The sequence below is a fragment of the Ochotona curzoniae genome, unplaced genomic scaffold (assembly GCF_017591425.1).
Source record: "Ochotona curzoniae isolate NIBS_2020 unplaced genomic scaffold, NIBS_Ocur_1.0 contig_4965, whole genome shotgun sequence".
In the NCBI taxonomy this organism is placed as follows: Eukaryota; Metazoa; Chordata; class Mammalia; order Lagomorpha; family Ochotonidae; genus Ochotona; species Ochotona curzoniae.
This window is the reverse complement of record NW_024466441.1, coordinates 100,193-120,786: the sequence shown is the minus strand read 5'-3', so window position 1 is coordinate 120,786 and position 20,594 is coordinate 100,193. Positions and strand designations below refer to the sequence as shown.

General features: G+C 42.2%; 1 protein-coding gene across 1 annotated transcript; it reads left to right on the top strand.

The window, feature by feature from the left end:
• The first annotated feature begins 857 nt into the window (after positions 1-857).
• Positions 858-20,368, top strand: LOC121161964 (cytochrome P450 4X1-like). The gene is made up of 10 exons (XM_040988705.1): positions 858-882; positions 2,206-2,250; positions 3,892-4,019; positions 5,816-5,943; positions 6,029-6,183; positions 14,351-14,426; positions 15,271-15,404; positions 16,730-16,794; positions 19,229-19,311; positions 20,173-20,368. The coding sequence occupies exons 1-10, from the start codon at positions 858-860 to the stop codon at positions 20,366-20,368; spliced, it is 1,035 nt and encodes a 344-aa protein (XP_040844639.1).
• The last annotated feature ends 226 nt before the right edge of the window (positions 20,369-20,594 follow it).

Below are 20,594 nucleotides of genomic sequence, written 5' to 3'. Positions count from 1 at the left end.
CAGGGCATATTCCAGGAAATAGGAGAAGATAGGCTGACAGCAGAGGGGCACGTGGAGACTGACAGACACAGGAAAGCAGCAGAGACAGCCGTGTGGTATTTCAGATAGCCCATGGCAGTCAGTAAGTGGCACTCTGAGCTTCACCAGTGTCCAAAGCTCCACCAGAAAGCAGCCAGGTGGGAAGTGCAGTTCACCAAGGGCTCAGGAGGTAAACCCAGGCAAATAACTGCCTTTTTGCTGATTTGTTTGATTTGACCAGGAGCAGAGAGAGAGAGAGAGAGAGAGCAGCAGATCCCAAACAGGCATTGTGGGAACATGGTTTATCTAACAACCCAAACTCCAACCACAGCTGAACTGGATGCCATTTTGTGCAGGAGGCAAAGGCTATGGGCCGTGCATGTACTAAGCTGGGAGCAAAATCATTTATGGCTGAGTGAAAGTCTATAATGTGACATTCTATAGGTTCTACCTAAAATAGCTCCAGGCAGACCAAAACCTATAGGCCAGCTGATTCAGAACTCACCACTGGCACATCAGGTGCCATTTTGTACACTGCAATGTGGTAAAGACTAAGAGACTGTAGGGGACAACAGTGAGCAACACACATGCTGAGCTGGGAGCAAAATTACTGAGTTCAGTGCATTGCACTGGTCCCATAGGGAAAATAATACCAGCTTTGGAACTGAATAGGTCAAAATAGGTGTGGGTGGCCTTCAGACCTAACGGTCAGCAGGTTCTAGCAAGAACAGCTCTACCAACAACCTAGATATTTAGGAAACCTGATATCTTCCTAATCTTAGGAACTGCTCAAACAGGAGGTTGAAGGAAGGTTGTTCGGACAATGATACAGCCTCACCATGGAATCACAGGCAGTGGAGAGTGGTGAGCCAGATGCTCATCAGAGACCACGGTGGAAGTGTAACATAAGAACCCATATCTGAAACTCACTGGAAGGAGTGGCACAAGTGACTGCAAACAAAGAGCCATGTACCAACCACAATGAGCAAAACTGAATTGTAGACCTGTGAATGAGACAGCTTAGAAATCTATCCTAAGGAGAAGAATCTGCCAGCCAGAAGTGCAATGACTCAAGAGCAAAAGAAGAGACAGAGGCACAAGGAATATTACTGAAGACTCCCTGCATAGGAGCAAAGCCTCTGTCATCATAAGAGTTAACTGAGAAATACATCAAAAAAATGGGGGAATAAAGAATTCAAAACACATGTTATAAAGCACATGCAGGAACTGAATGAATATGTCACACAGGACATAGCAACACTGAAACAAAATCAAAAAGGATTATTAGAGATGAAGGATGCAATAGCACAAATCAAAAATTCAGTGGAAAATCTCAATAATAGAAGGAATAAGACAGGAGAAAGAATCTCAGAATTTGAAGACATTTCTTGTCACAGTAGGGAAATAATCAAAAGCTGGAAGCAGATCTGGGCGAAGCTAAAAAAGTATTCAACAATTGAAAAATACTAATAAAAGGCTAAATATAAGAGTTATAGGAGTCCCAGAAGGTGCAGAGAGAGAAACAAGGTTAAAAATTTATTTAATGAAATAATAAAGGAACACTTGCATAATCTGGAGGAGAAATTGGAAAACAACACCCAGGAGGGCCACAGAATTCCCAACAGTGTTGACCAAAAGTGATTATCTTCACCTTGACACAAGATGATCAAGCTCTCTTCAGTTGAACACAAAGAATAGATCCTTGAATGTGCACATGAAAGAAAATCGATTGACATATAGAGAAATGGCAATGAGTCTCATAGCTGACCTCTCACAGGAAACTAACAGCCAGAAAAAAATGGAGCAACATATTCCACATTCTAAAAGCAAAAATTTCAGCCCAGAATAACTTACCCAGCAATGCTTTCCTTTGTCTTTGAAATGAAAATTCTTTAACAGTAAAGAAAAGTTAAAAGGATATGCCTCTTCCAAACCTGTCCTACAAAGGATACTTAAAGATGTTCTCTTGACAGAGAAGAGGAATCACATCAACCAAAAGCAAAAGCAAATGTGCAGAACACCTCAGTAAAATAAGAAACAGAACACTAAATGAATGAAAAACTTACTGCTGAAATGACAGATCCAAATTATGACCTATTCATATTAACTCTAAATACAAATGGCTTAACCTCATCATTTGCTACTAACTTGCAGTTTGTGCTTTGTTTCCTTTGCTTAATTCTGCAGGTCCCAAATCCCAGTACCTACCCAAATTCATGACTCCATGTCTTGGTATGTATGCATAAAATAAAAGGTGTGACCCACTCTCGGTTGAAATCCCTTTTTCATACTGCAGCATTCCAAAGAAACTCAAATCTGAATTCATTAGGAGTAAGGTACAGCTGTCCTGGACCCTATGTGTGTTTGGGAGAAAGAATGATAGAAGAGAGCTTTAAGGTCCAAACAAGTTCCTGAAAGCTTCTAATTCATTTCTGCCTGTAAGGTCCCATTCTGCAGGCAGCTGATATGTGAGCATCACCTATTCAGTGAAGCCGCAACTGCCTATTCTTTTCCTCTCTTGTTACTTTGAATCTTTTCCATTTCTTTTCAAGTCCCTGTATTTCCACATAACAAGGAGTACAGTTTTGTTCTACAGGACAGCTTGGTAATGATCTAAGAACAATTAAGATACTTAGCCAGGTAATTGAAAATATGGTAGAAAGAAAGAAATTAAATGAAAGAATGTATATGTTGAGTTCTAAACCACTTAAATTTCCATCCTGCCCACACCCAACAGGCTAGTTGAGTATGATCTTCCTGAGTTTCCTTGTCTTTGAAAATGAAGATGAGAAGCACATTTCTAGGACATGGTGAAGATTAAGTGAAATACCTGTTTCAGCACTTAGACTATGGTTCAATCATTGCACCAGCACTAGACCATTCATCATGAACCTAGCACCCTGAGAATGCTGCCAGCAGTGTAAAGTCCTTGAAAACCAAATATTTAATGACTAGCCTTTCAGTAAAAGATTGTGCAACATTAGCCACGATCCATATTTCTACTTTGTACCATTCACATTCACAAAGCAGGACTCAGGAGGGAATGACAGGAAGGGTAGACACTGTTCTCTGGTTCCTTGAGCATCCATGTGTACAGCATAGCTAATGGGATGGTTTGGAGTGGAAAGGAGATGAATACTGATTGTATTTTTATGGGGTACTTTATTATGCACCTTCATATACTGTGCACAGCAATATGACAAAGCAGGTATTTATTATTTATTATCATACTTCTTTGTTGAGACAACCAAGTCTCAGAAAGATTAAGTACCCTTCTCAATTACTACATGCTAGTAGTTGGCATCTTCTAATCTTGCTAGATGTTTAAACTTGCCATGCTTGAAAAATCTCACTGTACAAGAATAGAAACTCGGGCCTGGAGGCATGGCATAGAGGCTAAAACGTTCTCGCTTTAAACTCCCCAGGATCCCATATGGGCGCTGGTTCTACTCTCGGCAGCTCCACTTCCCATCCAGCTCCCTGCTTGGGGCCTGAGAAAGTAGTCAAGGATGGCCCAAAGCCTTGGGACCCTGCACCTGCGTGGGAGACCTGGAGGAGGTTCCTGGCTTCTGGCTCTGGATCAGCTCAGCACCGGCCGTTGCACTCACTTGGGGAGTGAATCATTCAACGGAAAATCTTCCTCTCTGTCTCTCCTCCTCTCTGTATATCTGACTTTGTAATAAAAATAAATAAATCTTTAAAAAATTTAAAAAAAGAATAGAAATTCACCCCCAATTTAAGATATCAGCAATGCTTTGCTTTTCAAGTGAGCACTAACTCTGGGTCCCAGTCATCCATCTGTCTCTTCCACATCACTCCTTCTTCATCTCACCTAATACATGGCAAAAGGTTTTGTACCTTCTATCTCTCAAGGAAAAGGACTGGTCAATCTGGATGGACCCAAGTGGTTCCAGCATCGTCGCCTACTGACTCCAGGATTCCACCTTGACATCCTAAAAACATACATTGAGGTGATGGCTTACTCTGTGAACACAATGCTGGTAAGTGAAAGAAAGTGTTGATGTGGTGCAAAATACTGCTAGTGGGGATCATTAGAGACATACATTTAATAGATAGCAGGAATCAAGCATCAATTTGCATGAATTAATCAATGTAGAATTATCCATTGTCTATGTGTCTATGGTAAGCCTTTGCTACTTTCTTGGGGAGGTTAAAACAAGATGTTTAAAATCTATATTTTGAGATCCTATGGTAATAAACCAGACAGTGCCGCGGATGAGAGGCAAACAGCCTAGGAAGAACCACTGTAGCTTCAAATTCCAGAGGACGCCAACCTTCACAGAAACTGCAGGTTGAACTTGAATCTGTAGATATAGGAATTCTAAGCAGAGTGAGTCTGCAGGAAGGAAGACTTGGGAGCTGGAAAGGATTTTCCCCAGGACCAAAATGGACCAGCAGAGGCTGTGGAGAAACACCCCCATAGATTATCTCTGATTTGTAATTTGACTTTATCCAAAGCTCTGCTTGTACAAATATTTAAATTTTAAAGTTGTATTTATTTTAAAAAACAAGCAGTCCATTAATAGGTCTACTGTAAATACTCAAAACACTACAAATAAGCCCAAAGTTCTTCTCCTCCAGAAATGTGCCCCTTTCCTCAGAGGAAGCACTGTGACCAGTTCTTTGGTTGGGTTCTTAGCCAAGCTCTCATCCGAACTTAACCTGAAGTCCACAAGATTGTGGTGACACTATCTGTGTGAGCTGTGTGGGCAAAGCCCTAGAGACCAGGATGCAGATGCTGGAAGGGAGGCAAACATCTTCCTCCAGGCCCGGTACTGTTCAGTGTTCAACACACTTAAAATCTGCCAGGGACTATGTGTCAGTTCTACCAGCCTGTCCAGGAGCCATGTGTGTTCCCCTCATTCCCACTCTTGCATTTCCTTGAGATTGCTCTCATAGATGCTCCCTTCACTGAAGGTTCTAGAGTGTTTCAAGACAACATTGCTTTTATTTCTTTTAAATTCACCTTTTGTGCTCAGTAAAATTACCTGTCTGATCAGATGCAAGTTACTGGAGTGAACAATGCCTCCTTAGATAAATGTTTTTACAATCCTTTGCTTTTCATTTGAGGTCTCCAAGTCCTTAACTTCTAGGTTAGCACCTGCAAATGTGCAACAGACATAGGTTGACCTCAACATAAACATCTTTTCAATTGACTTTTATTTTTAGAAAATTAAATACAATAGCAAGTACAGTCCAACTGGAGACTTTGTGAGTTTCTAAAAGTCAAGCCAAATATTTTAGAAAATACCAAGTGACTAGTTCTCTGTGGATGCACAAGTTAACTGGACACAGTGTGACCAGCTAGGAACTAGCTCCCTGTAGCTGCTTCTCTTTCCAGCTTTTTTGTCTGCTAAAATGAATCTAAAACACATTTTAAAATATCCCAAGTTTTAACACGGTTGTGGTGGTTGAGAGCAATGTTGTATATCTGCCAATTTGGGGACTGAAAATGAGAGAAACTCTTAGGGAACCTCTTGTAATTATAGCCCTTGAATCACAGAAGATCTGTTTTATGGACAGGGTTGATATTACCCAACGGCCACAGATCTTTACACCAGCCATTTACCAGATGCGCAGCTTGTTCCATGTTCTCTGTCATTCAGCTGAGTGCATGCCCCAGATCAGTGTGCTATTTATTCACCTGAACTTTGGTTTCTGTGAGGTCAAGCTTGTCTCTCTCGAGTCCTAAGTGCAGAGTCTGGGAAGTATCCCCACCTCCAGACAGACTGATGATGTTTATGGTGTTGATGTTGATCTTGACCTCCCATGTCAGGGCAAGTGGGAGAAGATTTGCAGTGCTCAGGACACGACCTTGGAGGTATATGAGCACATCAGCTTGATGGCCCTGGACATAATCATGAAATGTGCTTTTAGCCAGAAGACCAACTGCCAGATAAACAGGTCAGTGACGGAAGAGCAAAAAGATATATTTGTTTAACAGTATCTAGATCAATTATTAACATACTGTCCCATCTTTCTCTTCTAGTACCTATGATCCTTATCTAAAAGCAATGCTCGAAATGGGAAAAATAACATTTCACCATTTGTATAATTTCCTACATCACCATGACATAATTTTCAAATTCAGTCCTCAGGGATACCGCTTTCATAAGTTAAGCCAAGTGCTGAATCAGTACACAGGTATTTCTTGGATAATGGTTGTCCAAGTCTGTATACTATCTGACTATATTGTGACTCTTGAGAGAGATAAACCTCACTGTGAATAGAGAATCCTGTTCTGCTTGGTTTTGTGATTTACTCACCTTGGAGGCAGAGAGAAAGAAAAACAGAAAGATAGAGATAAAGTGTTCATTTACTGGTTCACTTCCCACAAATATCTGCATTGGAGTCTGGAGAGTGCAAAAGCAGGAATAGAAAATTCAATCCAAGTCTCCCACATGGGTGGCAGGAACTCAACTATTGGAGTCCTCATTCCTGAATAACAGTGTTCACATTACTAGGAAGATGGACTCAGGGCCAGAAAGCCAGTCTCAAACTCAGACACCCCAAAGTGGAATGCAGATATCTCAACTGCTGTGTTGACTCTTTTCACTGCTAAGTCACACATTAGACCCAAAAGGTTTCATTTATTTGAGAGACTGACTGACAGAGGCATAAAAAGATAGAGAGATCTTCAATCTGCTGGTTCACTCTCTAAATGCCCTCAATAGTCAGTGCCTGGCCATGCTGAATGCAAGAGATAAGGACTTAATCAGTTTTCCATGTCAGGAAACCAAGTACTTGAACCGTCACCCAGTGTTGCCCAGACTATACACTAGCAGCAAGCAGAAATAGGGGATAGGTCTGAGACTGAAATTCACATGTTCTGATATGAGATTTAGGCTTCCCAACATGGAAAGTGTAACTCCAACAGTCCAATCTACTGTTTTTTGATTGTCTGTTTGCTTTTTTGGCTGTATCCCATGTGTTTTGATGTTTTTATTTCAGTTTGGTTGCTTCTGAATAATCTCTTTTCTCTAGCAGAATCCATCATGTGCTCATGAAGTATATGATGGCATCTTTTTCCCAAGAGACTTCTGTGTTCCCTTTTTGTCACATGTGTGTTGGTTACTCAGTGGCTCGTTATTTTTTTCAGGGTGATATAATTTGTTGTTCATGTTGTTGTTGATATGGCTGTTGTGAAATGATGTCAATCCAAAAAACAGTAATACTATTTCAACCCCACAAGCCTGTATCTCATGCAATAAGATATTGAGAAGTAACCAATGAACCAACAATCGATATGAGTCAGACTGCATATGATCTACATCAAAGAATTGTAAAACCTAATATATTTGTAAGGCCCTATGCTACCCAGAAATGGGGAGGGAGAGCAGAGAAATCTTCCATCACCCTGGAAAGTGTGAAGAAGACGGGAAATATAGCCTATCAGGATCATAACTGGTAGCTCATAGACAACAGGCTCGAATCAGCATTAGACAATAGCAAAACCACAAAGGCATATGTGGGGAATCAGGAGTGATCCTAACAACCTCTTAACAGGAGGTCATATGTACAGAGCAGGGAGGACCGCAGAGTGGAGGAGTCAGACAGGAGGAGGCTTGTATCCCAACCCTGAAGACTCCCAGATCCTCACCAAGGATTATCAGTACCAGCACTGAGGTCTACATCCCAACTGCCAAGGAGACCATGGGGAATTGGAGTGCCTTTGGAGACTGAGAACTCTGAGATCACCCACCCCCATTTGGATCTACCACATGGGATGGAAGAAGCCCAAATCCTGCCTTACGGGATCCAAGGTCATTGGAACGACAACCAGGAGCACTGAGCAGTCTGCAGAAACAGAAGAACAAAAAACTTCCTTCAGAACTAGGGAGAGCAGCTTTCTCTCTAGGTCCTTGCCTGGTTCTGACTTTGGGTCCCCACCCTCTCTTGTGATAACCATCAGGATCACTCCAGAAACCACTCAAAAGAAGCTAACAAACAATAAGTCTAGAACAGATAGACAGAGAACAACAAGGAAGGCTTGGAATCAGACAGGAAATGGTCAATGGGGATGCACTTATAACTCACTGGGTGGGACACAAAGATTAGTTACTCCTAACTAGGGTATTGAAGATTTCTGTGCACACTCCTCCTAAAACTGCTCACCTAAACTGTTGACATATGTCTTGTTTGAGTTATAGAGTTAGACTACCTGAAAACAGCCAGGTTCAGCAAAATCATGCTTCAACACTATAAACTGCTAAATACTAAAATGAAAATAGACATGAGACAGCTGAATAGTAATGTGTAGCCATTTTAAGGTGTATAGAACCTGGTTGTATATAAACTAATAAGTGAAATGTCAATGTAGAAGTCACAAGATGTGGTTCAGAACTTGCATTCTTTTTTTCTCTCTCTCTCTCTCTTTTAACATATTGGTTACTCAATACTATGTCAACTAATTCCGTAATGTTACAAATTGTTACTGAGGTAATGTTGGGATTTTTAATTTATCAGGATGATACTCTGCAGACTCTACCTTCAGACCAGAGGTCTCCCCAAGAAACTGTTGAACTTATCTGGACAATAAGACACTGGACTTTATGCTTGGTAGATGCTTGCAAGGAAAGAATCTCAACTGAATTTGAGCTGTGGTAATGCAACAAGGTGGAGGAATCCACCATGTGGTGGGTTGGGGAGGGAGGGAATCCCAGTGCCTATAAAACTGTGTCATATAATGCAATGTAATCAATAAAAAAAGAGAGAGATTTAGGCTTCCAAATTTGTGTCTTAATTACTAGCTCTAATGCCCACTCCCCAACCCAGAATTATTCTTCTTAAAGAAGTTTTTGAGTAGAAACTGCTCAAATGGAGTACAATTTGAGTCCCTTTGGAGATTTTGCTACACTATAGTAATAGTTTTATCAGAGCCTTTTGCTATACCAGTCCTTTGTTGACAAGTATTATTAATATAATATGACAAGAGGATATGTAAGATTTCAACAGACATAGGACATGTGACTTTGTGCATCATAATTGCAATAATACCGACAAGCTAAAGATATGCAACAGGAATGAAAAGGGATACAGAGCAAACATGGACATGAATTCAATAAGTTAACTCTAAAATACTTTTTACAGAACATACATGTAAAAGATGAAATAGATTAAGCTTTCTTAGAAATTCAACATGCCTCCTAGATTTGGTCTGACTCAACTCTGGCCATGTGGCCATTTGTGGAGTGAACCAGTGATGAAATACCTGTGTCTGCCTTTCAAAGGAAATAAATTAATCTCTACAAAAGATAAGTAATACTTTTATCAATTCTAACATTTTCTAGCTAGCAATGACTTTTGACCAATTACTGCTTTTCTGCAGTGTCATCCATGCATTGTAGTGTTTTTGGCCATGGGACTAAGTACACCTGGGCCTACCCTTGCCCCAGGAGAAGGTTTGTAGGCACAGATTATTCTGTTTAAATACCACCAAATTCCATCTCAGTAATATACCACTTAGATATTTGTAAAAAATCTGGGCTGGGATATCCCCTGTGACTGAAATCATGCCAGCACAAGGGTGTGCTAGCAATAAGTCTAGCTTTAGGATGCCACCTAGTGTTGATGTGGCCCCCCACAGGCTCAGAGAAAATAAACAGCACAGCTAGGCTTTGTGAAGGATAGCCACAAACCAGATTAAAAACATTGAGAAACAAACCTAGTCTTCAAATGTGCATGTGTTATCAGATGCCAACAATCATCAAAAACTTTCAGAAAGTCTTTTAGTGGCAAATTTTCAGCACTCAGAAAAATTCAGATATCACTATTTTAATATTTTAGGGAAGCTCAACAAGCCAATGATTTAATTCTGAAGCAGACACATGGTTTAATTATATGCGATCTGTATAGTTATATATAGATTGAACAAATAAACTCAAATCATTTTTCAAAATTAACCAAAAATTATAAAGCAAGGGTTCACTAAGAAAAGTAGAAAATGTGATACAAGGCATCAATACCAATAGGTTTAACACTGAGGGTATTTTTAGGAAGGTGAAACTTTTGCATAATGGCACAATAATTTTTATAATGGGAAATACATATCCTAGTATGCTTGTCAAATTTATAGAGTATACAACAGAGAGAAACCTAAAGTAAACTATGGGCCTGAGTGGATCACAATACAGGCTCATCAATCATAGCAAATATACTACACAAGTCAATGTTGATTCATCAATTATAACAAACGTACCACACTAAGACAAGGTAATAATAATAAATGGAACGATAGGGAGAGAGAGCGACCAGGAGGTATATAGGAACTCTTTCACTCTCTTCTGAATGTTTCTGTGAACTACTCTAAAAGTAAAATATGTTCGAAAACGTACTCTAACAGCTGGACCAACAGAATAGAAACCAATGTCCAGAAATAGATCCATATGTATGCATTAGCTTAGAATAAAATGAAAGCAGTTATCTCAGCTCCCTGGAAAGGATGAACATTTTTTTCTCTTTTTAACTTTTTGAAAAACCATTTTTAATTTACATTTTAATCAAAAAATCTGCTCCACTAAGAGTTCAACAAATAAAGTAAAAACACAGTGGTTCAAACAGTCAGGAGCCCAGAGCGGTCTGCAGAAACAGAAGAATAAATTCCCTTCGGGACTGGGGAGAGGAGCTTTCTCTGGCCCTTACTTAGTTCCAACTTTGGATCTCCACCCTCTCTTGCAATGACCACCAGGGTCGCCTCAGACCTCCCCCCACCAAACAAACAAAACAAACAAACAACAACAAAAACAGAATAGACAGAGAACAACAAGGAAAGCTTAGAACTAGACAGGAAATGATCAGTGGGGACTCACACATACCTTACTAGGCAGGACAGGAAAATAAGTTACTCCTAACTAGGGTATTGAGGTTTATTTAATTCTTCTGTTGCCTCTGGACTGAGTTTTGGTAAGTGGTGGAGGTCTAAGAACTTTTCCATTTCTTGGTGGTCCTCTAATTTATTGGAGTACAGTTCTTTGTAGTAATTTCTAATTATTTTCTTAATGGTTGCAGTGTCTGTTGTTATGTTGCCTTTTTCATCCTTAATGCTGTTGATTCTCGCTTTCTCTTGTTGTTTTTTGGTCAGTCGGGCCAGTGGAGTGTCTATTTTGTTTATTTTCTCAAAAAACCAACTTTTTGATTTGTTGATTTTATGTATAGTTTTTTTTATTTGTATTTGGTTTATCTCCTCCCTTGTTTTGATGATTTCTTGTTTTCTATTGTGTGTGGGACTCTTCTGTTGCTGTTTTTCCAGTTCCTGGAGATGTGTGGTTAGTTCCTGTATTTGGCGTCTTTCTTCAGCCTTGACATGGGCTCCGATTGCGATGAATCTACCTCGTAGCACTGCTTTGGCGGTGTCCCACAAGTTTTGGAATGTTGTATTGGAGTTTTCATTGGTTTCCATAAATTTTTTGATCTCATCTTTAATTTCTTCCCTGACCCATTGTTCGTTTAATAGCATATTGTTCAACTTCCAAGAGTGCCTATACTTCCTGGGGAGTTTTGAGTTGTTGATTTCCAGTTTCATCCCATGGTGGTCTGAGAGGGTACATGGTATGATTCTAATCTTTTGGAAGTTATTTAGATTCGCTTTGTGTCCTATCATGTGGTCGATTCTGGAGAAGGTGCCATGCACCGCTGAGAAGAATGTATAGTCTGTGGCCTTAGGATAAAAACTTCTCTATATGTCTACTAAGTCCAGTTGTTCTATTGTTTGTGTGAGCTCTGTTGTTTCTTTGTTGAGTTTTTGTTTCATAGACCGGTCCATTGATGTTAGAGGTGTGTTGAGATCGCCTACAATTAGTGTGTGAGTATCTATGTCTTCCCTTAAGTCTGTAAGTAATTGCTTTACGTAACTAGGCGCATTGAGATTTGGTGCATAAACATTAATGATGGTGATTGCTTCTTGATGGATCATTCCTTTCACCAGTATAAAATGACCTTCCCTGTCTCTTTTGATGTTAGTTAGATTGAAGTCTATCTCATCTGAAATTAGGACAGCTACCCCGGCTTTTTTTCTCGTCCATTGGCATGAAATATCTTTTTCCATCCCTTCACTTTCAGTTTCTTTGCATCTTTTTTGGTTAGATGTGTTTCTTGTAGGCAACAGATGGTTGGCTCTTGTTTGATGATCCATTCCATTAATCTCTGTCTTTTGATTGGTGAGTTTAGACCATTTGTGTTGAGAGTTAAAATTGAGAGGTTGCAATTTTGCCCTGCCATGCGAGTGTGTTTTGTGTGTGTTGTTGTCTATGTAATTGCCTTCCTTGTGTTGGCTTTAGTTTGGAGACCTTCCTGTTTGCCATCTTTGTTTGTGGTTTGCCTCCTTTTTTTCTGGAATTAGCGCATTTCTAAGGAGATTTTGTAGAGTTGGTTTTGTGTTGGCATATTCTAGTTTTTCTTTGCTATGGAAGTATCTGATTTCGTTCTCATATACAAATGAGATCTTTGCTGGGTATATTATTCTTGGTTGACTGTTGTTTTGCTTCAGGATTTGGAAAATCTTTGTCCATTCTCTCCTTGCTTGTAGGGTCTCTTCAGAGAGGTCAGCAGTGATTCTGATGGGTTTTCCCCTGTATGTGATCTTTTCTCTGCTTCGTACTTGTCTCAGGATTCTTTCTTTGTCTTCGTTGGAGTAGAACTTGAGTATCATGTGTCTGGGTGAAGATCTCTTTGGATCATGTCTGTTGGGAGTTCTCTGTCCATCCTGTATGTGGGTTGGATTCATGTTCCAAGTGTTTTGGAAGTTTTCCTGTATAATTTCGTTGAGCACCCCTTGCATTCCTGACTCTCTTTCCACTGCTTCAGGAAGGCCCATGACCCGAGTATTCGATTTTCTGAAGTGATCTTTCATTTCTTGTATCATTTTATTAGCTTTGTTGAGGCTTGTCTCCAGCTGTTTAATTCGCTGGGCACCTTCATTTTGTATGTCTTCTGTTTCGGAGATCCTTTCTTCTGCTGTATTTATTCTGTTGATCAGAGTTTCAATTTTGAATTCCAGGTCAGCCATTTTGGTTTTGACTTGTTGTATTTCTGTGACTATGTTGTTCTTGAAGTCTTCCCACGTCTTCTCATGGTCTCTGACAAATTTTAGCATTATTTTAAAAAATTCCTTAAATGATAAATCTTCCATGTCTTCATCTTGCATCTCCGATATTGGTAATGGCTTTTGGCCCTCATTTGGTGGGGTGCTGGCTCTCTCAACTGAGTCGTTGCTTTTTCTGATGCTTTTTCTCATTGTGTTATTTTTTCCACGTCCCGGGCGGGTTGTTGTGTTTCCTGCTTACTTTTCTGGATTCCTTCCAAGTTGCGTGATTCTTCTTGGTTGCTCCATGTTCAGGGATGCTACAAGCACTCCTCTCTGCATGTTTCTGGTCTGCTGCTCTTCCCTCAGCTATCTTTCATTCCTCGTTTACCAAGTCCTCCTCTATGCCTGCCCTTCTCGGTCAGCCTCCTTCTATTTCCTTGGTTAGGTATTGTCTTGTGCGTGCCAACAGGGATAGAGTGTGGATGAGAGACTTTGTAGGCTTGGGTTTCTTGTCTTTGCTCTGGGTGGATATAGAGCGTGCGGTTCCACACCCTGCTACACTCTCACAAATGTACTCCCCTGTTGGGAGACACACTGCTGTGGCCTGCTTGCCTGTGCCTCCGCCCAGGTTAGCAGACTCTATTGAGCAGTTCCCCACCTCTGGAGTTAAAGCTGAGTACAGCAGGGGGTTCTGCCCCAGTCTCCAGCCACCTGCTGCTCTTTCCTACCCTGAGTTGTGTCAGATGGCTCTGTGGGCCTGGCCCTAGTGCAAGGCTGCTCTGCCTGTTACACTCTCAAAGGCGCTGTCCCACTGTGAGGCGCACTTGTCTCCCTCCAAGCCTGCCAGCCTGTGACCCTGCCCAGGCCTGCTAGCTGTTTGGAGCAGTGCTGCCCCGCCTCTGGAGTTGGGCCTGAGCATGGCAGGGGGTTCCACCGGAGCTTCCAGCTGCCTGTGGCTCAGAATTCGCAGCCCTCAGCTGGTTTGGGACAAGTTGGCATGCCACTGCCTAGTGAGGGCCCCTGTTGCACTCTCTCAAAGGCGCTGTACCACTGTGAGACACACTGTTGTGGTCCTGCTAGCCCATGCCTCTGTCTGAATCAGTAGGCTTGATTGAGTGGTGCCCCTCCCCTGGGCTAAGAGCTGAGCACAGCAGGGGATTCTGCCCCAGCCTCCAGCTGCTGGCTTGGGGCTTGGAATCCGCAGCACGGAGCTGGGTCAGAAAAGCTTGGGTTGTTCAGGCCTAGTGAAGCTTCCTGCTGCACTCTCTCAAATGTGCTGCACTTTCTCAGATGTGCTCCCTGGCTGTAAAGTGCGCAGCCATGTCCCTGCTAGCCCGCACCTCTGTGTGGGTTGGCAGACTCCAAGGTGCGGTGCTCCCCCCTGGGGCTCAGGCCAAGCACAGCAGGAAACCCCACAGCTAACCCACAGTTTGGAGCCGAATTTCTGTGACCCAATCCCTGAGAGTGCTTCCAGGCCCCTCTGCACTCTCTCAATGGTGCTGAGCTGTTGGTGGGCATTCTGCTGGGGCCCCCTCCCCTGCTTGTCCTCAACCTCTGCAGGGGTTGATGGCCCCTATGTTCAACCTTGTAGCCACCCTTAGGGTTTCAGGGACTCCAGTAGTGTGTGGCTCCCTCTGGTGTGGGAGCTTGTTTTTGCAGCTGCCCTTATCTTCCCTGGGTCAGCCAAGATTGTGCCGACCTTCCCCCTGCCTGGGACCATAACTCACCAAGTCTTGCACAGAGTGTTGTCTTTCCTTTCTTTCTTTTTCTGACTGTCCCTCCAAGCTGTGTTGATCTTCTTACTTCAGTGCAGTCTAGTGACTTTCCCACTCCTCTCCCTGCAATTCTGTGTCTCCTGGTTTGTTCCTCTGCTGGATCGGTCCTCCTCACTTTGTTCTCTACCTTATACCAGCTCCTCCAGGTCAGCCATCTTCCTCCCCAACACCTCACTTTCTAATTAGAATATCTGACACCTGTCTGCTTCCTCTGTCTCTGGGACAGCTTTCAAATCTCACACAGAAAGAGTCTTGCTTTAATATTCTGATACATTTTGATACATCAGTTTATGTATGTATACATTCAGATGGCAAACTGGTTTACCACTAGTTTGGTGTTTACCATGAGAAACAATCAAATTGAAGAGAAGATCAATATTTACAAACTGGATAAGAATCTGAGGTCCCTCGTTCCTTTTCTCCCTCTCCCCACAGGGACCAGCTGAGCGAGCTGTCGTACACTGAAATGCGCATCAGTGAGGCATTTCGCCTGATTCCTCCTGTCCCATCCATTTCCAGGACACTCAACAAGCCCCTCACCTTCCCAGATGAATGCTCGTTGCCTGCAGGTCTTTGCATTCTTTTCCTAAGTTCCTCCTAAAGATCGTGAGATCCTAGGGCCCACACTGAAAAAGACTGTAAGATTTCTTAGCTCTTGGAGAACTCAAAAGACATTCTTAAGGACAACTGGCTTAGTGCTGGGCACGGAAGATGTGAATTTCAGTAAGTGTTCCAGCTGCACATAACCAGGTGTGGCAAAACAGAGTCCAACATTCACATCTCTAGTATCCCAGCCCAGAGTTAATTCCCAGGAGTTAAATGCTTCTGGGACATAGTTTTTGAGGTCATCTTTGACCAGGTTTGAAATTGAGATAAAACATCGTATGAGATGAGCACTGTCTCTCATCTCTCATTTTTAGCTGGAAGACCCAGAAAGGGAGAGAAGTGTGGTTGCATCCTGTGGGAGTCAGGCATTCTAAGACCTCATCACCAGTGTCACACTCAGTAGTGCTCAGGAATGTACATTTTATACAGAGTTTTCAAACACATTAGCTCATTTTCTTCTTGCACATGATATTAAGATGTGTATGTAATGCTTTAGAGTGTATGGAGCATTTCAAACTTTGTTGATTAACCAAAAACCCGCTGGGGGAGCCCAAAGTGCAACAGGTTGACTTACGGAAGCAGATCTGTCAGAGGGCAGTACCTGGAACCAGGGTTGCTCAGAACACCACGCGTTTCTGAGAGAGTCCCTGGCAGGCATGCGAGACACACTGTCTCCCCTGTTCTGTTAACTCTTGCTAAAAACAAGCCAAGAGGACTACTTACAGCAAACAACCACAGCTGTCACTAGAAGCTTGTTCACAAACCCAAAATCAGTTTATCAGAATAACTTGTGGTCTCAAAGTAACCTTCAAATTCTCTCCCCTTTTCCTAATTTTTATGCTGAACCACATGGATATTTCCTCAAATCTCACACCTTCCACATGTAAATAGCACCAACAGGAACTTTTCCCTGGATCTGAATAATGGAACTAAACTCTGGTTCTTTGTACCTAGATTGTCTCAAAGAGTGTTTTAGAGTCCATTAACAGAAATTTAAGTAATTGCCTAACATAGCAAAAAACATAAGCATGGCTTATGATTTTGACATGCTACAACCACTTCTTCAAACAGAAACATAAGTTGAAGTAAATCATTGTTTGAAAACTAAGATGCCAGCCCAAAGCTCTTTCTCATATGTGCCTCTGTGTGGCATCAACTAAGGCATACACAGCTTCCCAAGGAACTGAATCTTCCCAGTAAGAGGAAAAACTTTGTTGAAGAGCAGGGTACCAGCTGCCCAATACTTGTTCTTTCTTTTGTAGCTTCTCTTGTTTTCCTCCTTTCTCAGGAATGGTCGTGGTCCTCAGTATTTGGGGTCTTCACCACAACCCTGCTGTCTGGGAAAATCCAAAGGTATGACCCTTACACACACTTCAAAAACCTAATGTGCTGTTTATGTTTTGCAAACGAAGCATTCGAAATGGCTCTACAAATAAGGAAAATGATACAAAAGAGAAACAAAGATTTGTGCTTGGGGCAGGCATTTCCCACTACAGTTAAATTGTCGCTTGGGACTCTCCTGTCCCGTGTTGGAGTTCCTGGGTTCAGTCCTAGCTCTGCTTCTGATCCAGCTTCCCTTTATTGGACACCTTAAGAAGCAGCAGACAGCAACTCAAGTTCTTGGTCCATGCTCTGCAACCGGGAGACTCCGACTGAGTTCCAGACTCCTGATTTCAGCCTGACCAAACCCTGGCTGTTGCAGGCACTTGGGGAATGAATCAGCAAATGTAAGATCTTCCCCCCAGTTTCTCTGCCTTTCAAACTAAATAAATACACAAGTTATCCCCTTCTCCTATTCCTATTCCTATTCTTTCTTCTGAGTGAACAGGTGCACATAATGCCCCATGATTTGCTATCAATTACCACAATCTGTTTTTCAGTGATTCACCTGTTGAGCCCTTAGGAAAAGGCCGTGAGTCATTGATAGTGAGTGCACTCCAGTCATCTCACTTTTGCTGGATGGAACAGTCAGATCCTAGCAGGAAGTCAATGACATACTCATTTGAGTAGTGGGTTTAAGGAAAGGTAAAGCTGAGCAAATACATACCTCAAGTGCTAATCCCGTCTAGGCCACAGGGCCTAGGATTGAGGCGTAAGAACCAGGGAGAGTCCTGGGTAAGCCATCAAATAGGAGCCATGACACAATCACACTGAAGCATCCTGTGAGAAAAAACACCCTCTGCTCTTCCTCTCTCCAGATGCCCTGCCAGTGTCTCTTTGGGGCTAAACCCAACAGGACACCATGTCAGTTAGGTTCCAGCAGTCCTGCAAGAGTGGAAAAGAAAAGAGAGGGGATCTAGACAGGCAAAAAGACTGAAGCAAACATGAGCAGCTTGATCCAATGGTGCTAGCAGATTTTTGTGCTACATAATGCTGATAGCTTTGTTGCTGAGTTTTAAATGTGATATTGAATAAGGCAGCAGAAAAGCTACCTGAAATTTAGTTATGACACATTATAAGGAAAAAAATATTCTGAGAAGTTCATCTAGACTAAAACTTTGACATTGCTTAAAAGTACATTTTGGGGGCAAACATGAAAAGTCCTTTCAAGGTGCTTGTCAAGTCTCCAAAGCTACTTCTTAGAGAGTTCAGCGCCTTAAACATGATAGTCCCACAAGGAAATGACTCCAACACACTTAGTTTTTTATCTTAAATCCCAAGAGGTATTACTTTCTTTGTTCAATTTTTAACATTTAAAAATTGATATGAAGAGACTGGATTTTTACAATTGTTTACATTTAAAAATTTTTTACATTTCTTAAATTGATATGAAGAGATTGGATTTCATGTATTTCATAGCTGTAATTTCTAAGAAACATATCTCCCTCAAACTCTGCTTTCTTCTTTATTTTTTTAAAAGATTTCCTTATTTTTATTGGAAAGTCAGATTTACAGACAGAAGGAAAGAGAAATGTATGTCTCTTGGTTCACTCTCCATGTGGCCACAAAATGATTTGAGCTCAGCCTATCCAAAGCCAGAGGCCTCTACTTCCAGTACTCCAACAAGAGTCCAGGGTCCCAAGGCTTTGGGCTGTCCTCTGCTGCTTTCCCAGGCCGCAGGGAGCTGGAAGCAAAGTACAGAATCTGGGACATGAACTGTCCATATGGGAACCCTAAACATGCAAGGAGAGGACATTGCCCACTGGGTTACCATGCCAGACCTCCTTCATTTCTCTTCATTTCTCTTTTTTCTTTCATATTTACAATATCATAATTTCATTTACTTTAGTTCTTGAACCTCAAAGCCCTCATGGAATGTGCTGTTCTTCTGTTCCATGTAATAGAAAGTCCCAGTAGCAACTGACCTCGTAATCGTTTTGATATGCCTTTTAGGTGGATAACACCCTTACCTCCTGCAATTGTCATAGTGTGTATTACAGTTCTCCCTTACTCTAACACAGAGAAGGCCCTTTGGAGGCAGGCCAGGGTTTGCAAGTCTGGTGGCACAATGGAGTAGCTGTAAGACACAGGTGGCCATGGAGCACTTGAAATGTGCCTACTTGGAATCGAGACATGCATTCAGTGTAAAACACACATGAAAATTTCAAGATACAAGGCCAAAAGAACCATCTCCTTCATAAGTATTTGGATTACATGTGAGAATAATTTTGGTTAAATAAATTACATTCACAAAGTTAATTTTGCCTGTTGAAATGTGGTTACCAGAACACTTTAAACTTCACACATGATTCACATTATGCTCCCATTGGTCAGCACTAAGTAGTAGCTGAAGAAGTGTCTTCAATGTTCTTTGGGGGTTACTGGTGGTACTGTCCTCTCATTTCAGGTGTTTGACCCTTTGAGGTTTTCTAAGGAGAATTCTGATCAGAGACACCCTCATGCCTTCCTACCATTCTCAGCTGGACCAAGGTGAGAACCATTTGAAGTTGTTGAAAATGCACAGAAGGGGAGCCAGCACCGGGGTATAGTAGGCTAAGCCTCCCCCTGCAGTGCTAGCATGCAATATGGATGCCAGTTTGTATCCTGGGAGCACCACTTCCAATTCCTGCTTATGGCCTGGGAAAGCAGGGGACGGTGGCTCAAATCCTGGGGTCTGTGCACCCACGTGGGAGACCCAGAAGAAGCTAGGTCCTGGCTCCTGGCTTTGGGTCAGAACAGCTCAGCTGCAGCTATTGCAGCCACACAGGGAGTGATTAGCAGATGGGAGATTTAACTCTATCCTCCCTGTAATGCTGCCTTTCAGATAAAAGTAAAATAAATCTCTAAAAACGTACACAGAAGTGTTTAGTTAGGGGTCTAGCTACGTCACTTTAGCCTCTCAGGTCTATACATTCTTCCACAGAACTCTGTCTTCTCATCTGACCATGAGGTGGATAGCAGTGCCCATCTGAGCCCATCAGTGGGTCAATTAGATTCACAAAGAATGGTCCCCTCTCTATCACACATTGTGCAGCTGGGCCTTCAAAGGTAATCTCATGACGTGCGTGGCTGTGCGCAGGCTCTGTGCAGTGCACACCCTGGGGCAGAAGAAGCAGTTCTTTGACTATCTGAAATACCATGTTGTTACAAGGAGGACGAGGAGGACGTCAGGTTAGAGCCTCCTAGCTAGGGAACAATGTCAGTCAGAAGTCTGAAAGTTTCCACAGAATGAAATGTTGCCACAGTATGAAATGTTGCTTTTTTGTGAACTTTACCCTTGTTATGCCAGTAACTTATGAAAGAGTCAGAGAATCCTTTTTCTCAACATCTCCTCTCCCCCGACGTCTGCAGGAACTGCATCGGGCAGCAGTTTGCCATGCTCGAGTTGAAGGTGGCCATCGCCTTGATTCTGCTCCGTTTCAAAGTGACTGCAGCCTCTCCCACACCTCTGCTCTTCTTGAACAACGTCATCCTCCAACCCAAGAACGGGATCCACTTGCACTTACAGAAACTGCCTGAATGTCCAATCCTAAAGCACAATGGCTAAATTATTTCTAGCTAAATGTACAACTAATTACCCAGGTGAATGCGAGGGATTGAAAGTGTTGAAGGGCATGAAGATGGGAGGGGTTTGGCTGGGTGGTCCTTTGGAACTGCCCATAATCCAAAGACATTTTTAAGTCGCATGGCTAGAATTTCCATAGGGTTTGGTCCACACATCCCCCACAGAATCTACCCCCAGATATGGTTCTTGAGTGCTAGTTAATGACATG

Bases quoted from the DNA above. Each gene is read 5' to 3' on its own strand.
- LOC121161964 (XM_040988705.1), top strand. From the start codon at position 858: ATGGAATCACAGGCAGTGGAGAGTG. The intron at 2,251-3,891 runs GTATGTATGCAT...CTATCTCTCAAG, and splicing joins ATTCATGACTCCATGTCTTG to GAAAAGGACTGGTCAATCTG. The intron at 6,184-14,350 runs GTATTTCTTGGA...GCACTTTCTCAG, and splicing joins AGTGCTGAATCAGTACACAG to ATGTGCTCCCTGGCTGTAAA.